Source organism: Ahaetulla prasina, chromosome 7 (genome assembly GCF_028640845.1).
Source record: "Ahaetulla prasina isolate Xishuangbanna chromosome 7, ASM2864084v1, whole genome shotgun sequence".
NCBI classification, from domain to species: Eukaryota; Metazoa; Chordata; class Lepidosauria; order Squamata; family Colubridae; genus Ahaetulla; species Ahaetulla prasina.
Window position 1 is genome coordinate 31368844 of NC_080545.1, and position 19071 is coordinate 31387914.

Here is a 19071-nt window from a genome sequence, read left to right on the forward strand (position 1 = left end):
ATATCACACCAGTTCATAATAGTGTAGGCTATTAGGCATTAGCATCAATGTATGCTCTTTTTTCACCTAACTCTAATTTAGTATTAGTTTGTTAAGTATGAGCTTATGGTAAAGACAGATCAGGATGTGTAAATAAAGCCAAAGATATACAGAAAAAGAAGGATTTTTGGATTTATCGATCATATCAATATTAACATATTCAATTTGGTTTACTCAGGAAATGGTGAACAAGAGGTAAGGGTAAAAGACTAAAAATATAGCTCCATTTGTATAAAACAGCCTTCCGTTTTTAAAATAGTGGTATGGTTGCATTTAAAACATTGAGAGGCTCACATGTTGTGCAAAATGAATTTGTTTTAATTTAGCATGATCTATGAACTATTCTTTTATGATCTTTCTATCCCAGTGTTTAGAACCCTGGGATCATCTATACTGTTAGCATATCATCACAGTTAACTTGCATCTGAGATTATTCTCAGGACAGTTTGTATTGGTATTTATTATGCAAAGTTGTGCTATAATAATCTTTTAAATTAGCATTATCTCAAGATTTATCATAACATTTTCAGATATAAACATTTCAAATCATTGTTTTATTCTTTTCTTTATTGTTAACATATTTAAATTGAACAGATAAATCTTTTGATGTACCAATCATACATACTTCGACAGATCAATGAATTTGTCTACAGAAATTCAGTCTGTAGATACTTTTATGAATGCATTACTTCAAAATTGAAATACATCCAAATTATCTTTGTACTGACATATTTTTCAAATTATTTGAAGAAATTAAATCTTCTCCCTCAGATTTCACTATGGTGTGGTTGCAAGTCATGCTTATCTGAACACATTTTTTCCTGTTTGTGCTAGGTTTTCCCTCCCTCCTCACATATGCACATACTTTTCCAGAAAAAGAAAAAAATGCAATATTGTTATTCTGGAGAGAGGCACTAAATGCAACCATAAATAACAAAGAATTTACTATGTTTATTATGCTTAATTTTGAGCATATTAATTCTTTTCAAAGACTTGTAGAAAATAAATTTGCAAGATTATTTCTTGTTATAATCTCCAAGACAAACTATTTTTTGTCTATTTATTTATTTATCTATTTATTTATTACATTTAGATTTTGCTCATCTCACTGTTGCAACAACTATGGCCGGCTTACAGAAACTTAAAAGATAATACATATTGTTAAAACAATTAAAATGGTTAGATAAAAAACTCAAAATTAAGAGAACAGGTGAAATGGGACTAGGGATCTTCAGCCAACTCCAGCATAGCACATCCTTATTGATGCCCCAGACCAACCAGCAGAGTCAGGATCTTCAGGAACGCCAGGAGTGTTAGGTCCAACCTCACCTCCAGTGGGTGAATATTCCAAAGGGCAGGGGCCACAGCAGAAAATGGTTTTTTTCCAGAACCCCGCAGACAAATAGACGACTTGAGCAATACAAATCATTTCATCCCTTTCTTTCATATGGTTATTCAACAGAATTATCATAAAGGTATTTCAAATCATCACCTCACACACTGTGCAGGCCTACACCAATGAACTGTGCTTATTGTGTTTTATATTGTACAATTATACATGCCAAAACAGCATTTAATTTTTGTCTGTTTGCAACAGCAGCTGATTTTTCATAGCATTGCTAACTTTAGATGCATCTGTACATACTTCTAAAAAAACCTCCCAGCTCTATGAATATTCATTGGCATTTATATCCAGTTAAGTATGTATACAATTCTTGGATTGCTTCCATCTTCACTTACTGGCTTATTAACAGTACTGAAAAGCACAAAACTATTCCTGCTGGATCATACAAACAGTCCATTTTTTTCCAACTGTGCCAACAATGGCTTTTGGGAAGCTTATAAAGAGAAGGGGGAGGGCCTTCTCTGTGGGGGCTCCTGCCCTTTGGAATGAGTTGCCTCCGGGGTTGCGTCAACTCCCCGACCTCCGGTCTTTTAAACGCGAGCTCAAGACCTTTTTATTTCACTGTGCGGAGCTAGCCTGATAAAATTTTTAAGTGGGGGTTTTATGATGGTTTTTATCTTAGTTTTAATTCTATTTGGCCATTTTATAATCAGTTTTTTAATATGTTTTTAATTTTTGTTTATGTTTATGCTGTTTTATTTGGCTGTAAACCGCCCTGAGTCCTTCGGGAGAAGGGCGGTATAAAAATTGAATAAATAAATAAATAAATAAACATGCACAGGAGAATGACTGCTATCTTTTACTGTTGCTCTTAAGTGATATTTCAGATATGTTACTTGTGCTTAAGAAACAGAATACAGTTATAAAGCCCAGTATCCATTTAATACCCATAATTCAGATTAAAATGTGTTTTCAGCAACTTATGTATTGCATAGTGTTGAAGGAAAAACAACTTCTTCTTGCAAAAAGTTCAACAGACTAATAAGTGCATAACAACATTTTACAACTCAAGGCTCACTAAAGTATTTCCCTAATAGAAAAGGGCCTTAAACAAAAAGAAAAGAAAAATTAATTCTAACTGAATTAATATTCATTAGCTGGCTAATATATAGCTTAACATACATGATTTGGCAGTTTATATTTAGGATATGTGCACATTTGAGTGGCCTGGATGTTTCTTATCAGAAGATGGTACTCCTATGTCTCCTGACTCAACTGGTTCCAACTAGTGTTGTAGTTTAGAGTGTAGGTCTGCATTCATGATATTAACTACAATATATGTCTGTATACAAGCTGGGATGGGTAGTTAAGATCTATTCAAGAATATACTTTTATTAATCAAAAATATTTTATTAAATAAAATATTGTATTAAGGCCTTTGTGCAAATAAATAGTGTTCTGCACAATACAAGAATACTGCCTTTTATTTGTCGTGGATCAGATTTAAAGCAGTCAAGTCTTCTACTTCTGCAACTTTAAGAGATGTGGACATGCTGGGTGGGGAGTTCTGGGAGTTCATACTTCTTAAAATTTGTGAAACACCAATCTAAAGTTCTTACACTATGAAACAGGGAACAAAACTTAATTTCATACATATTGCCCATTTTGGATTCTCTTGTGTTCAACTTTCCCTTAATTCAGCTTTCCTTTTAAACGTATGCTTATCTAATAGAAAAAAAAATATTTGTAGCTCAAGATTGAATCCTGTGGGATTCTTGGTACTCTCTGAGTACCAACAATTTGATAGTTTCTTTGCAGATGATTCATTACCAAATTAGGTACCATAAGCAATGCAGTATGTTTATCCATCCACCTATCCTTGAATTAGGGAATTAGGGAAATCTGCAGGGTGTCCCATTGCCACCACCTATCCTCCCTCTATTGCCTGTATCAAATCATGCCTACTTGTATGTTTATCCAGTTAAACAAAGAAGTGTTCGCCATTCCATTTTATTTTAATAACAAATGCTGCAAAGCTACTTTTAGTGCATGAGCAGAAAATCATGTCTGCAGCTGTTGTATATTGTGAACTTACCACACTGAAGTTTCTGCCTATCTTTGGGACTGTTACCAACATCTTTGGAGAGAATGCTGAATTTAGGTTTATTCCTTGAGCTGTAATTGTACTTCCACCGCTGATGAAATAAAGACATTGAAATAATCTTGTAAATATTACTCCAGAAAACTGATTGGTATTTTAATTTTAATAAGTATGCATATATAAGTATGCAGTTACAGGATGAAACTAATTTTGCAAAAAGATCATTACTTCAACTGAACTTTTCTTTCTTACCCTTTTTGGAGAGTTTTTTTTTTCTGAATCCCCTATCAGAAAAAGGCTAAATGGCTCAATATGTAGTAATTATTTTTATAAGCTTGGAAATATGCACATTAAACAAAGACTAGTAGTTTAATATAGTCGTGATGGATCTTAGGTTTATTGTTGACCCAAACCCCAACAGCTTTCACCAATTTTTTAAAAATAACAACAAACTGATTTGTAACTTGAGAGATCTTAGAAACAGACTTCAACCATCTTTCCCATCAAAAGGCAATATAAACAACAGACTTTAAAGACCCTGCAGTTTGTTGATCAAAGTGTAATAAGCAGAGTGGCATAGAAAAAATATTAAACAATGTTTCATTCCAAGGAGACCAAATAGAATTCTATTTACAGCAACAAATACAATTCTTACATCAAGAATTCTAAGCTTAATACTATTCTTCTCTCACGAGGTGAGGAACGAACTTTATAAATCAGTATGCATTAAATTTACTATTTTTTGGACAATCCTGTCATAAGGCAATAACAATTTCAGAGGATGCTTCTGAATACTATATTGCTACCATACACTGGTATTTGTGGGGGGAGGGAACAATCTAGAAAAAAGTTTAAATGTTCAAGATGTCAACTGTTTTTTCTAAAAGATACTGGAGCAGTCTCTAAGCAATTTTTCCTTGTGACAACCCCAACATTCTTCCTTTTTTCTCTGAGCCTTTTTCCATTTGTGCTTAACCAAAGCAGAAAGATACCCCACCAACAATTGTTCCTATGACATTCCTATAAGCAAGTTTGGTGTAGTGGTCAAGGAAGTGGCCTAGAACCAAGAGACTGTGAGTTCAAAGTTTCCCTTGGGTATGAAAGCTGGCTGGGTGACTTTGAGCCAATCATTCTCCCTCAGTCCAGTATTTCCCCCATTCCAACATTGGCTGAGCACTTCAGAGATTGAGCAATGCCATCCATTATCTTGGAGGAAAATCCAAAATAAGGGTGACTTGATACAGTCCACATATATATGAATATATAGCTACAGTACTTATGACAAGTTGTGTGCGCACAGATAGGATTGTGGTTTGTGTGCATAAATATGTTGAATTTTAATGAGGGAGACCAATGTTCTATTTTCCATTCAATGACAGTGATATGGGCTGATCATTCTTTCTCCAATCTTTTGTACAAGATTGGTTCATTGACAAAAAAGACATTTTCAGAGAAAATGCAGAATAAAATACTAAAACATCTTCATTTCACCATTAAAATATCTTAAACCTACATATTATAAAAATATACAAGCCTATTCCATTCTTGTAAAAAATACATTTTTCTATTAATATTATTCTATCTGAGAAATTTCCTTTAAGCTTCTGTTAATGCTTAGAAAAAAGGCTGGGTAGTGAGACAGCCCAAGTTGCCAAAATAACCCAAAAGCAGTTTACCTTCACACCTTGGAAAGTGGGCGGCTACCATCTTGATTTTTTTAAATCTTTCACCCCTGTGGATGTCCCTAAAAGGGGCCTACATATCATAAAGTGAGTGGAAATATTTTGCCAATACAAATTTTGGAAAAAGACATTTCCTTCTGTGTAATTAATAACAGATTCTTTAAGCGTGACTAAAGAATAAAGATTGTTTTTGCAGTTTATTTTGTAGTATTTTACTATCATTATTTTTTCCATTATTATTCAAACATCAATGTTAAAATTCCACTCACCTAAGGAAAGATTTTACTGGATAAATTTTAGAAACAGCAGGGTCTTCTCTGTAGGTAAAATGACCTGCTGAACGACTGGCTGAATCAATTTTCATTTCAACAAGGCATTCCAACGTTTCTCTTTGAGAAGGACTATAACATTCTATGGTATTAGCAGTCACACTGTAAGAAAAAAATTAAAGAATTAAAATAATTCTTACTATAATCAGGTTCACATTTTCAAAAACAGTCTGAATCAGTATAAAATGTTACTCATTATGAAAATCTTCAAGATCTATGATTAAACCATAACTTCTAGTTCAAATATAATAGAACTTAACTGTGGCTCAACCAACTCTGTCCATTTATTTTTAGTATTTGAAAAAAGTAACATGCAGATACACTAAAGTAAAAAACTTTAGTTTTCATTCCTATGGATTATGCAAAAACTGACACATCTAACGCAGATACCTGCAGTTCATAAAACTGCTAATTACACTGCATCAGCATACAAACAAGAAACTAGTACAAAAAAAGGCTATGGTGTCAGAACGCTAAAAAATAATAAACACTGAATTCAGAGATCTCAGTTGTCTAGTTACTTTCAACTAAAATTCTAACATTTTTTTTATTACATTAACATGATAAAGAAATCAATCCAACATGGAAAAGATGGAAATTCAGATACAAAGTAGAAGATAGAAGAAACGTATTCAAGACTCATAAAGGACTCAAATACCTATACACTAACACTCAAAGTTTAAGGAACAAACAGGGTGAACTTGAAGTAGTAGTCATGAAGGTAAATATGATATAGTTGCCATTACTGAAATACGTTGGGATGAAACTCATGACTGGAATGTACAGGTAGTCCTCAACTTACGACCACAACTGAGCCCAAAATTTCTGTTGCTAAGTAAATCACTGTAGTTGTTAAATTAGTCAAACTGTTGTTCAGTAAATCTGGCTTCCCCATTGACCTTGCTTGTCAGAAGGTTGCAAAAGGGGATTACATGACTCCAGGACAATGTAACTCTCATAAATATGAGTCAATTGCCAAGTGTCTGAATTTGATCACATGATGATGGGGATGCTACAATCGTCGTAAGTATGAAAACTCCTCATAAGTCACTTTTTTCAGTGCCATTGTAACTTTAAGAAGAAGTGATAGAGGGAGTTGAAGTTGCCAGAACTTTGACCAAGAGTGACCACGTCATACTGGAATTCAATATAACGCAAGCACAAGCAATAGAATATAATCCAGTGTCTTAAACTTCAAAACTTTAACAAACTCAGAGAGACCCTAAGAAAAATTCCATGGATGAAAATCCTAAAGGGGAAAACAACTCAAGAAGAGTGGGAAACTCTGAAACTGTGACCAGCACCATACCACTGAAAAAGAAAAACAAGAAATCCAAGAAACCAGACTGGTTGCACAGATCTCTCTGATAAACTGAAAGACAAAAAGGACAAGTACAAAAAATAGAAAGAGGGACACATAACTAAGGCAGAATATCAGCAGATAGTCCGAATCTGCAAAGATGAAGTCAGGAAAGCAAAGACTCAGAATGAACAAAGACTTGCAACAAAAGTGAAAGATAATAAAAAAAAGTTTCTTTCAACATATAAATAATAAGAAAAAAAGTCAAAGGAACAGTAGGTCCAGGTTAGGCCAAACCTGACTCAAAAACACTAACTGTAAGAAGGGCCTTAGAATCCTAGGGGACAATCACTTATACATGAGCCAGCAATGTGCGGTAGCAGCCAAAAAAGCTAATACAATGCTCGGTTGTATAACAGAGGCATAGAATGAAAATCATGTGAAGTATTTGTACAGCTTCATAAAGCCTTAGTAAGGCCACACCTGGAATACTGCATCCCGTTTTCATCACGTTACAAAAAAGATGTTAAGACTTTGAAAAAAGGACAAAGAAGAGTAACTAAGATGGTTAAAGACCTGGAGACAAAACCATATGAAGAATGGTTGTAGGATTTGGGTTTGGTTAGTCTAGAGAAAACAAGGACTAGGGGGGGACATAATAGTAGTACAGCAATAGCAATAGCACCTAGACTTATATGCTACTTCATAGTGCTTTACAGCCCTCTCTAAGCGATTTACAGAGTCAGCATACTGCCCCCAACAATCTGGGTCCTCATTTCACTGACCTCAAAAGGATGGAAGGTTAATCAACCCGGTGAGACTCAAACTTCTTGCAGTACTGCATCTAACCACTGCGTCACCATGGCTCGTATTCTAGTATTTGAGAGGATGCCACAAAGAGGAGGAGGTCAATTGCCCGACTTGTTCTGTAGTGCTTGCAACCAGATGCCATATGACACATTGTGCCAGTGTCACTGCTCGTGGCAGGATGCTGTGTGGCTCGTTGTACCGATGCCGCCACTTGCAGCAGGATGTCACATGCTATGCAAGGCTGGTGCCACTTGTGTGCACAATGGCACATGCCACATGGCCTCCTATTTACCTGAAAATATGACCTACCCGGAAAAGGAGCCCTAGCCTGCACCTAATATAAGCCCTACTCCAAAAATAAGCCCTAGTTAAGCCTTGCCCACCATCTACTTGTACGAGGTGGGTCAATGCTCATGAGCAATAATCAAGCTAGGGCAGGGATGTGTGGGTGGAGCTGCCTCACACACCCCACACACATTAGGACTGCCACAGACAGACCTCCAGTGCTCCAACATCTCTCACACTGTTATCAGACTTCTTCTGCAGCCGGATACCACATGTGCCACGCTGCCTCCTGCCATGAGCAGTGGCACTGGCACGACAAGCCACATGGTGTCTGGCCACAAGTGACCGAAGAAGTCAGGTAGTGGCACAACAGGTGTCAGGACATGGGAGGCCTGGCTGCAGTGGTCCTAAGATTAGTAGCTAAGACAGGGGCGTCAAACTCAATTTCACTGAGGGCTGCATTCAGGGTTGTGTTTTACTTTGGGGGATCAGGGTGAGTGTGGCCGGAATGGGCATGGCCAGCTCAACGTCACTCGTGTTGGGGGGTGTCTATGATGGCCTGAATGCTCTGTCAGTGAAAACGGGATCCCAAGCTCCATTTTTTGCTGTAACAGTCTCCTGCAATCCTCTGCCAGCAAAAACAGAGCTCAAGAGCTCCATTTTTTCTGGCAGAGGCACTGCCAGGCGGCCCTTTGCTGTTTCCAGGGTGGCCCTATGGGCCGATCAAAGCACCCTGCAGGCTGGATCTGGTCCCAGGGCCTTGAGTGTGACACCCCTGGGCTGAGACATCCCCTCAAAATAAGAACTGGTGCTTATTTTGGGGCCCAAAAGAAAATAAGACTGGGGTTTATTTTCAAGGAAACACATGTATTTGTGTGTTATGTATGTGTAGAATAGAATAGAATAGAACAGAATAGAATTAAATTCTTTATTGGCCAAATGTGATTGGACACACAAGGAATTTGTCTTTCTTTGCATATTCTTTGGTGCATATGCTCTCAATGTACATAAAAAGACAAGATACATTCATCAAGAATCATAAGGTACAACACTTAAATAGTCATAAGGAAACAATATAAATCTTAAGTGGAAGGAGATGGGTGATAGGAACGATGAGAAGATTATTAGAAAAAAAGAAGAAAATTTAGAACTCCGCTGCCTTCGACATGACCTGAGTGTAACTCATAGAATCATCTGTTACAACGTCCTTCCAGTTGAAGACTACTTCAGCTTCAATCACAACAATACACGAGCACACAATAGATTTAAGTTTAATGTGAATCGCTCCAATCTTGATTGCAGAAAATATGACTTCAGTAGCAGAGTTGTTAATGCTTGGAATGCACTACTAGACTCTGTGGTCTCTTCCCAAAATCCCCAAAGCTTTAACCAAAAACTATCTATTATTGACTTCACCCCATTCCTAAGAGGTCTGTAAGGGGCGTGCATAAGAGCACCAACGTGGCTACTGTTCCTGTCCTAAAGTTCCCTTTGATTGTATCCAATTTCATATAGTTATTACATATTTATGCTTATATTTATGCTTATATATCGTATAGTTATTTCATGCTTATGCTTATATATACTGTTGTGACAAATAAATACATAAATAAATAAATATTAGTAATGCAAACTTAGTAACTCATTTGACAGTGTTGAGGGAATTATTTGTTTAGAAGAGTGATGGCGTTTGGGAAAAAACTGTTTTTCTGTCTAGTTGTTCTGGTGTGCAGTGCTCTATAGTGTTGTTTTGAGGGTAGGAGTTGAAACAGTTTATGTCCTGGATGTGAGGTGTCTGTAAATATTTTCACAGCCTTCTTTTTGACTCGTGCAGTATACAGGTCCTCAATGGAAGGCAGGTTAGTAGTAATTATTTTTCTGCAGTTCTAATTATCCTCTGAAGTTTGTGTCTGTCTGTCTGTCTGAAGTCTACAAAGAGGACCCTTGCATAGGTCTTTGTAGATTCAAGATGTTGTAGGATATAGTGCAGAGCCATATTAACAGCATCATCTGTTTATCTATTTGCTCGGTATACAAATTGCAGGAGATCTAAGAGCGGATCCATGATGGTTTTCAAGTGAGACAGCACTAGTCTTTCAAAGGTTTTCATAACTACAGATTTAGAGCAACTGGTCTGTATTCGTTCAATTCCTTGATGGTGGGCTTCTTCGGCACTGGGATGATAGTAGAGCGTTTAAAGCAAGAAGGAACATAGCACATCTCTAGTGATTTATTGAAGATATGGGTGAAGAAGGAGTCCAATTGGTCAGCACAGACTTTTAAGCAAGGAGTTATCTTGTCTGGGCCTGGAGCTTTTCCTGGCTTTTATCCGTGAAATAGGTCTTGCACTTCCTTTTCTGTGATCACTAAGGGTTGTGAACCCAAGTGGATGGAGTCAGTTGTAGGAGGTTTGGCTGTTATTGATGTATCTGAGATGGGGGTTGTGGAGATAGGTGGCTGTAGTTTCCTTTCAAACCTGCAGTAAAACATGTTCGGGTCATCTGCCAGTTGTTGATTTCCTTCAGTCTGGAAAGGAGGTTTGCCATAACCAGTGATATTTTTAAGAGTTTTCCACATGTTTGCTGGTTCATTTGTTCAGAACTGATTCTTTAGCTTTTCAGAGAAGCTTCTTTTTGCTGCTCTGATCTCCCTTGTCAATTCATTTCTGGCTTTACTGTACAGTATTTTATTACCTTTTCTGTAGGCTTCCTTCTTTGGAACAACGTAGCTGCTTAAGTTTAGTTGTGAACCAAGGTTTGTTGTTACTGTATAGTCGCAAATTCCTGGTAGGTACACATAGGTCTTCACAGAAGCTGACATATGATGTTACAGTATCTGTGAGTTCTTTTAAGTCTGCAGGGGTACTTTTGAAAACATTCCAATCAATGCAATCGCAGCAGGCCTGTTGCTTTAACTTTGCCTCCTCAGTCCAGGTCTTCACTGATTTAATTGTTGGTTTTGTAGTTTTAAGTCTTTGCCTGTAAGCAGGTGCAAGGTGAATCATGCAATGACCAGAGTATCCCACAGCTGCTCATGGTAAGGACCAATAAGCATCTTTTAGTGTTGTGTAGCAATGGTCTAAAATATTCTTGCCTCCAGTGGGACAATTGACATGCTGAAAGTATTTTGGTAGCTCTTTCCTTAAGTTTGCTTTGTTTAGATCTCCCATTAAAATGGCCAGTGAATCTGGGTAGTTGGCTTCAGCCTCCATAATCTAGTCAGCTAAAATTCCTAATGCCTTGTTTGCACAGGCTTGTGATGGGACATAAACAGCAATTAGTAGAAATGAGGAGAATTCGCTTCACAATAAAATGGCTTACAGTTGATAAGTAAAAACTCTAAGTTTTCATCACAGAATTTGTATATTATAGTTATATCCTGAGACCAGCTGTTGTTGCTATATAAGCATAAGCCTCCTCCCTTCTTTTTATCTGATGATTCTGCAATTCTGTCTGCTTTATGTATCTGAAACCCTGGAATTTGCATGCTGTTGTCATCATCTAACCAGGTTTCAATAAAGCATAGGACAGCTGCACTGTGAAAATCAGAGTTGCATCTGTTTAAAAGGAGTATTTCATCCATCTTGTTAGCAAGTGAATGTAAATTTGTCAGGAAGATCGAAGGCAGAGCAGTTCTATTTCCCCTATTTCTTGGCTTGTTTAAAATTCTCTGCCTTTTACCTCATCTCTGTTTCCTCCATTTGGTTTTCTTGATAATCCATAGCTCAGGGAAAATTGCTTCTTCCTGTGTTAGGATCTCCTCCGTGTTTGTAAAGACGGGGTGGGGGTGGGGGGCTGAGATCACAGAAACTTGCTCCTTAAAAAAAGTTGCTTAATTCTTAGCAGATGGTCTCGTAAGAAATCTGTACTGAGTCGCAGAGAATAATTAAAAATAAAGAAACCATTACAGAGCATTTCACCGAGGCAGCCTTTGGCGGCACCATCTTGGATCAAGCCAAGTGTATGGGTAGAGATATACTTTCTTTTGAGAGCAAGCAACAGAATTTCATTTTTAATCTGTGCTAGTGTGCTCACAGTAAAAATTAACAACAAAGGTTATTTAATCTTTTAAAAAATCTTAATCTTAATATCTTTGCAGTATGTAGGTTTCTGTCATCCACATTTAAACTTTTGTCTGCATTTGGTTTTGTTAATTTTACCCTGGGAAAGATTATTGTTTAAGAAGACAGAAAGAAAAAATGATATGGTTAACACTTTAAGATTGCCTTCACAGTCTCAAAATGAATAACCTATAATAGTTTAGCTTCAATACCATAGTAATATAAACAGTCTGCCCACTTGTTATAAAATCCAGAAGAAAATAGGAAAGGTCAAATGAAGTTTGGTAATCGCTGAATTTATCATTCAAAATGTGTAATACATTAAACATAGGATTTGTTTTCCTTCTCATTTAATTCCATGGAAGAATCAGATTACAAAAGAAATTGGCGACTCTTTCCATAGCTTGATGTGGAAATTTGTAGTCCAGCATATCATGTGGGCATCAGATTGTGTGTGTGTGTGTGTGTGTGCTTTGCTGCAGGATAGAAAGAAACAAATGCTGCAACTGAAGAGGACTGCTACTGCTGCTGGAGTTCCACAGAGAAGTGATCAGGCAGTGTCAAGCAAAACCCTTGTTAAAACCCAATTTTAACAGTTGTTTAGAGTGCTTTAAAAGTAAAGTAGGTGTGTTGTAGGTTAGAGGGAAGCCAGAAAAAAAGAGATCCTCCCTCCCATCATCCCTCTGCTTTTCAATTCAGCTTCCTTGAATGTTAAAAGGACATTTCTCCCCCTCCCCCTTCTTTCCTGCTTGCTTATTTGGGAAAAATTAATCTTTCCAATTAGGTGTTCGAATGACAGCACTGCTTTGTTGGTTGCTAAGCCCCACACAGATTATAATAGATCCTTTCATTTTAAATCAAGGCTTGACTTTATAGTTTCTGCACTGTGCCTCAGCTTAAGAATAGCTACCCATATTTGCCTTCCTCTTACAAAAGCTTCACTGGAAAATGCCATGACTGGGAAAGTTGGAAGAGACAGTGGGAGAATCACGATAAAATATGTAGTCAAGGGAAAAAGAGAGTGATAGCTATAAAGAAGCTAGATTGCTTTAAGTTTCCCACCAAAGTGGCAGCAGAAGTAACATCAGTTGGCAATATGGATGAAGATGAAGAGGACTCTATTTTTAGGAAAAAGCTGTTCCCCCAGAAAAATTGGTGGTGGTGAAGGTCCTGAATGCTTACCTATTCAACCGATTCCTTTATGTTATGAGTTTGAGGGTTAGGAGGTGAGATGTTTCTCTTTCCTGATGGTGATGATGACCCAGAAAAAACAGCAACTCATTCACCATCTCTAAAGCAAATACAGTAGTGGCCGAATTGTGGAAACCTTTTGGGAAAAGTACATTTTCTAAAACTAGCTAATAACACCACTTTTTTTTGGAGTAGTACCATAAAATTATATATCTATGGAAAGATAATTTAATCAAGAATGTAACGCAATAACTTTTATGAAGGATTTGCTATTAGAATACCAGTTACAGTATAAAGAAGAAAACTGAAACATGTAGAAAAAATGAGATATACGAAAATTATCACCATAAAAAAATGAGATATACAAAAATTATCACGTCAGTTAATACTTAGTTGAGTAACCTTTAGCATGAATTATGGCCTTACAATGTCTTCACATGGAGTGAACCAAGTCTTTTAGTTCTGCAGCTCTTATAATGTGAACCCAAGATTGAATCAAGAATGTAACGCAATACATTCTATTCTTCTATTAACTGGGTTTTATTGCTGGGTGGCTTCTGATTAACAAGTTGCTTTAGTTGGCTCCATAGATTTTTCAATTGGGTTAAGATCTAGGCTATTCCCAGGCCATTCCAGCAATGGAATATGATTATCTTGAAACTCAAAAAAAAAATGGTGTTATTAGCCATCAAACCTCAAAAATACACTTTTCCCAAAAGTTTCCCACAATTTTGGCCACTACTGTATGCTGTAGCCTCAAAAACAGTGTTGAGTAGGACTAGTCCAATATGACCCAATAGTCCTAGGCTAAAATGCCTAAGTAGATAAACTTTATCTAAGTAGATAAAGGACTGCATGTGTTTTGGATGCAGAGAAGCGTAGACCTACTTAGACATCATGTAACTGTCCTTTGCATTGCTGGCAGTAAAAGGCAAATTTTGCTGCATGCTAGCAGCAAAACATCTGCTCTAAAGCACAGCAGGGCTCTTTGCAGCACATGAAGCAACCCTAAGTGGGCAAATAGCGAGGTAATTAAAAATAATCAATTGTGCAAGTTATTGAACAAATTATGGCTTTGAACCACTAGCCCTTCAGCACAGTGGCAAATGATGGTTTTCAGCATTTTGTCCTATTGTTTGTCCTTGATTAAAGAACTTTTCAGCAGGAAAATGGTACTCCTTCTAAATTCTAAATTCTACCTTGATGAACATATCTTTTCTTTTATGTACACTGAGAGCATATGCACCAAGACAAATTCCTTGTGTGTCCAATCACACTTGGCCAATAAAAAATTCTATTCTAAATTCTATTCTATTCTATTCTATTCTATTCTGTAATATATTCTCTATTCTATTCTATTCTATTTCTTTTATGTACACTGAGAGCGTATGCACCAAGACAAATTCCTTGTGGGTCCAATCACACTTGGCCAATAAAAAAAAATCTATTCTATTCTATTCTATTCTATTCTATTCTATTCTATTCTATTCTATTCTATTCTGTAATATATTCTCCATTCCATTCCATTCTATATCTTTTATGTACACTGAGAGCATATGCACCAAGACAAATTCCTTGTGTGTCCAATCACACTTGGCCAATAAAAAATTCTATTCTATTCTATTCTATTCTGTAATATATTCTCTATTCTATTCTATTCTATTTCTTTTATGTACACTGAGAGCATATGCACCAAGACAAATTCCTTGTGTGTCCAATCACACTTGGCCAATAAAAAATTCTATTCTATTCTATTCTATTATCTACCCAGGAGAAACGTTCATTTGAGATAGCTGGTTAAGTTTGGGTAGAGCCTGCTTTCTAACCCCTTCTTCAATAAAAATTAATACCATCATTACAGACACAGTAATTGCCACCAAACCTTTTGGAAATAGGTTTTGATTATTGAGTATTGACTGTGATGTGATGAGAAATGTTAAGTACCAGGCATCAGGTCTATCCTGAGTTTTGACCCCTCATCTGTGGGCCAATCATCTGTAAGCCCAATTTATGGCATTTCCAATGCTTTGCCAAAGAGATGAAAAACATCTTTTGGTACTTTACAGAGTATCATAAATTGGAGCATTTTGCATTCCCTGAAGAAGTCAGAAAAAGCCAGAAAACAAAAATCCTATTAAGGGCAGTCAATTTTCAGTTCTAATTAGATCTCACAATGGCTTTTGTATTATATCTATGCCTCCACAGTATAGTAACCAAATTTGTATACATAAATTTATGCTCTACACTTTACATTCTAGGTTTTCTCTTCTTCCTTTCCAAGTCAGCAGCTATTTAGGCTGACTTAGTTTTCTCAAGCTGGAATCACTGATTCTTGCCTTGCGAATTTCATTTCCAAACGAGACGTTTTGTTCTGAGGATAAAATATATTTCCCATATGATTTAGAGCTCAAGGCTTACAATTTATTTAAAAAAAATAAAAACCAGCCCATTATACCTGGTTAGGCTGCACTGCTTTTTGCAGATAGAAATTTCTTGCGAATTCCCGCTGTTTAAATATTCCCCAGTTAATGTCAACAATGTTCCACCAGATCTTGGACCATAGTTAGGAGAAATCTGTCTTATTCTTGGATCCTGCATATGGAACAAAGTTTCATTTGTTACTTAAACCATATACAAACACAGACACATTGAAATAGATAAAATAACTATTAAAATGAAATTATTTAATTATAAAATAATAGTCTTTTACTTACCACATAAGAAAATGTATTCAAAGAAGTATTAGCTGGTCCATTTGAAACACTGCTTGAAACATTAAAACTTGTGTTCTTTACAGGCCCAAGTTTGCATTCCAATCTTCAATAAAAACAAATATATTACTAATAAAGAAGAATATTGGTAGCTCAGGGTTGACATGAGGGATACTTGGTGCTCACTGAGTTTGCTTGTTTTCTTACAGACATTTCATTGCCCAAACTAGGTAACATCATCAGTTCTAGTAAGGAGTGTTGTTTGCTGTCAATTTATATTCTAGTGGCTTCCCTGTCGGTATTGGTAGGGTTGGTCTCAGAGAATCTTTGGTTGGGCTGTTTGCTGTTTGCTTCTTTGGCAGTTTCTTGATTGGGGTATTGTTTACTTGATTGTTGATTTGATGTTAACCTAACTCCAAGGTTAAAACAGACCGATAATCAAGTAAACAATATCCCAGTCAAGAAACTGCCAAAGAATCAAATAGCAAAACCAAAGAATTTGTGAGACACCCCCACCAACACTGACAGGGAAGCCACTACAATATAAACTGACAGGAAACAACACTCTGCACTACATCCTACAACATCTTGAGTCTCCAAAGACCTATGCAAGGTCCTCTTTGTAGACTTTAGTTTAGCATTTAATACCATCATTCCAGACACTCTTCTAACTAAGCTAAACCAGCTACAGGTATCGGAACAGACTTGTAAGTGGATCACAAGCTTCCTAACAAACAGGAAGCAGCAGGTGAAGCTAAGCAAGATCACATCAGATACCTGTACAATCAGCACAGGGGCCCCCCAAGGCTGTGTGCTCTCCTCACTTCTCTTCTCTCTGTATATCAATGACTGCATCTCCAACGATCCATCTGTTAAACTACTGAAGTTCGCAGATGACACAACAGTGATTGGTCTCATTCGAGACAATGACGAATTCGCCTATAGACGAGAGGTCGAACGACTAGCCTTGTGGTGCAACCAAAACAATCTGGAACTGAACACACTCAAAACCGTAGAAATGGTGGTAGACTTTAGGAGAAACCCTTCCATACTTCCACCACTCACAACACTAGACAACACAGTATCAACAGTAGAAACCTTTAAATTTCTAGGTTCTATCATATTGCAAGATCTAAAATGGACAGCTGACATCAAAAACATCATCAAAAAAAACAAAGAATGTTCTTTCTGCGCCAACTCAGTAAGCTCAAACTGCCCAAGGAGCTGCTGATTCAGTTCTACAGAGGAATTATTGAGTCTGTCATTTGCACCTCTATAACTGTCTGGTTCGGTTCTGCAACCCAACAAGAAAGACACAGACTTCAGAAGATAATTAGAACTGCAGAAAAAATAATTGCTACCAACCTGCCTTCCACTGAGGAAGAGGGCCGTGAAAATATTACAGATCCCTCACATCCTGGACATAAACTGTTTCAACTACTACCCTCAAAACGACGCTATAGAGCACTGCACATCAGAACAACTAGACACAAGAACAGTTTTTTCCCAAAGGCCATCACTCTGCTAAACAAATAATTCCCTCAACACTGTCAAACTATTTACTAAATCTGCACTACTATTAATCTTCTCATTGTTCCCATCACCAATCTCTTTCCACTTATGACTGTATGACTGTAACTTTGTAATCCTTACGATTTATATTAATATATTGACCATCATTTGTGTTGTAAATGTTGTACCTTGATGAATGTATCTTTTCTTTTATGTACACTGAGAGCATATGCACCAAGACAAATTCCTTGTGTGTCAATAAAAAATTCTATTCTGTTCTGTTCTGTTCTGTTCTATTCTATTCGTTACTAGGACTGATAATATTATCTAGTTTGGGTAATGAAATGTCTGCAAGAAAACAAGCAAGCTCAGAGACCACCAAGGACCCCTCACAAATATATTAATCATAACTAAACTAAACAAAAAATCAGAACCTCATAAGTAAACTGCAACATAAATAAACAAACCAGCCAATGTGTTTTTTCAAACACAAAGAATATGACAAATCAGTAAAATAAAAATATCCTTGATTGGTTCAGGAATAATTGATGGTCTATAGCTCGATGATTGATTGATTGATAGAATCTATCAATACAAATGTATTTATTTGTAATCATCTTTTTTAAAATAAACAATGATAGAGCAGTACAATTATTTAAAAAGTCTCATCTTAAAGAGTTTGTAAGAAAAATATCTTCCACTGTATATATTCAAAGAGCACTACATAAAAAAAAAAGAGAAGGGATTAGTTACAGCTTTCTCCTTGAAAAGTAAATCCTTTCTTAAGATCATCCTTACAATTATTCCTGTAGAAAAAAGATTGCTTCTCAATAAGCGAATGGCCACATTCAACAATCTGCACAACTTTTAAAGACAGGTATGTTTGGTGCTTCAATCCACAATAATATTCCAAGTTAGTAACTGGGCCTGTATGAAATGGGCATATGATGGTGTATGCTAAATTCATGTCATGTTGGAGAAAAGTGATCTACTGAATATATCATTCAGTGTTTTACCTTAACAAATAACATTAGATTAAAATACAAAATAAAAAAAATCCAAAAAAAGACAAATGAAAAGCAAAGGACAAAAACCACAAAACAATCAAAATATTAAAAAGGTAATGTACATACAACAAATATTATGCCCTCTAGTTGAATATTGATTAATACCTTACTACAACATTAGCTCTCACCTCTTGCAAAACAGGATCTCTTTAAACTACTAAATCTATTTGCCAATGTTTGAATTTTGTATTTTAAGCTTGTCTTGAACAAAATAAATACATATATAAAGAGCAAATAACATTTGGAAAATGACATTTCATGGTCAATGGTAATAACCATTGAATGAGCAAGAACCATAATGTGTATTTTTCTATTAACATGGATAATGTAATAGCTACTGAAACGGGAATATTTTTTCTATAGACCAGGGGTGTCAAACTCAATTTCACTGAGGGGCACATCAGGGTTGTATTTCACCTTGGGGGGGGGCATGGCCAGCTTGACATCACTCATGTCAGGGGGGCTGTGGTGGCCTGAGCGCTCTGCCAGTGAAAATGGGCTCCCGAGCTCTGTTTTTGGCTGCAACGGCTTCCTGCAATCCTCTGCCAGCAAAAACAGCTGAGCTCTGTTTTTGCTGGCAGAGGCACTAAGGGTTGGTCCTTTACTATTTCCAGGCCGGCCCCCTGGGTCAGATCTAAA

The 19071-nt window shown here is 36.6% G+C and overlaps 1 protein-coding gene across 9 annotated transcripts in view; it reads right to left on the bottom strand.

Annotated features, from left to right (window-relative positions):
- Window positions 1-19071, bottom strand: part of MET (MET proto-oncogene, receptor tyrosine kinase) — a 137986-nt gene that overhangs the window by 37895 nt on the left and 81020 nt on the right. For all 9 annotated transcript variants that reach the window (XM_058190978.1, XM_058190973.1, XM_058190977.1 and 6 more), the window contains 4 exons: window positions 15857-15959; window positions 15598-15734; window positions 5437-5598; window positions 3480-3579 (listed from right to left, as the gene is read on the bottom strand). In XM_058190978.1, coding sequence (XP_058046961.1) covers window positions 3480-3579; window positions 5437-5598; window positions 15598-15734; window positions 15857-15959 — 502 coding nt within the window. The remainder of the gene's footprint in view (window positions 1-3479; window positions 3580-5436; window positions 5599-15597; window positions 15735-15856; window positions 15960-19071) is intronic.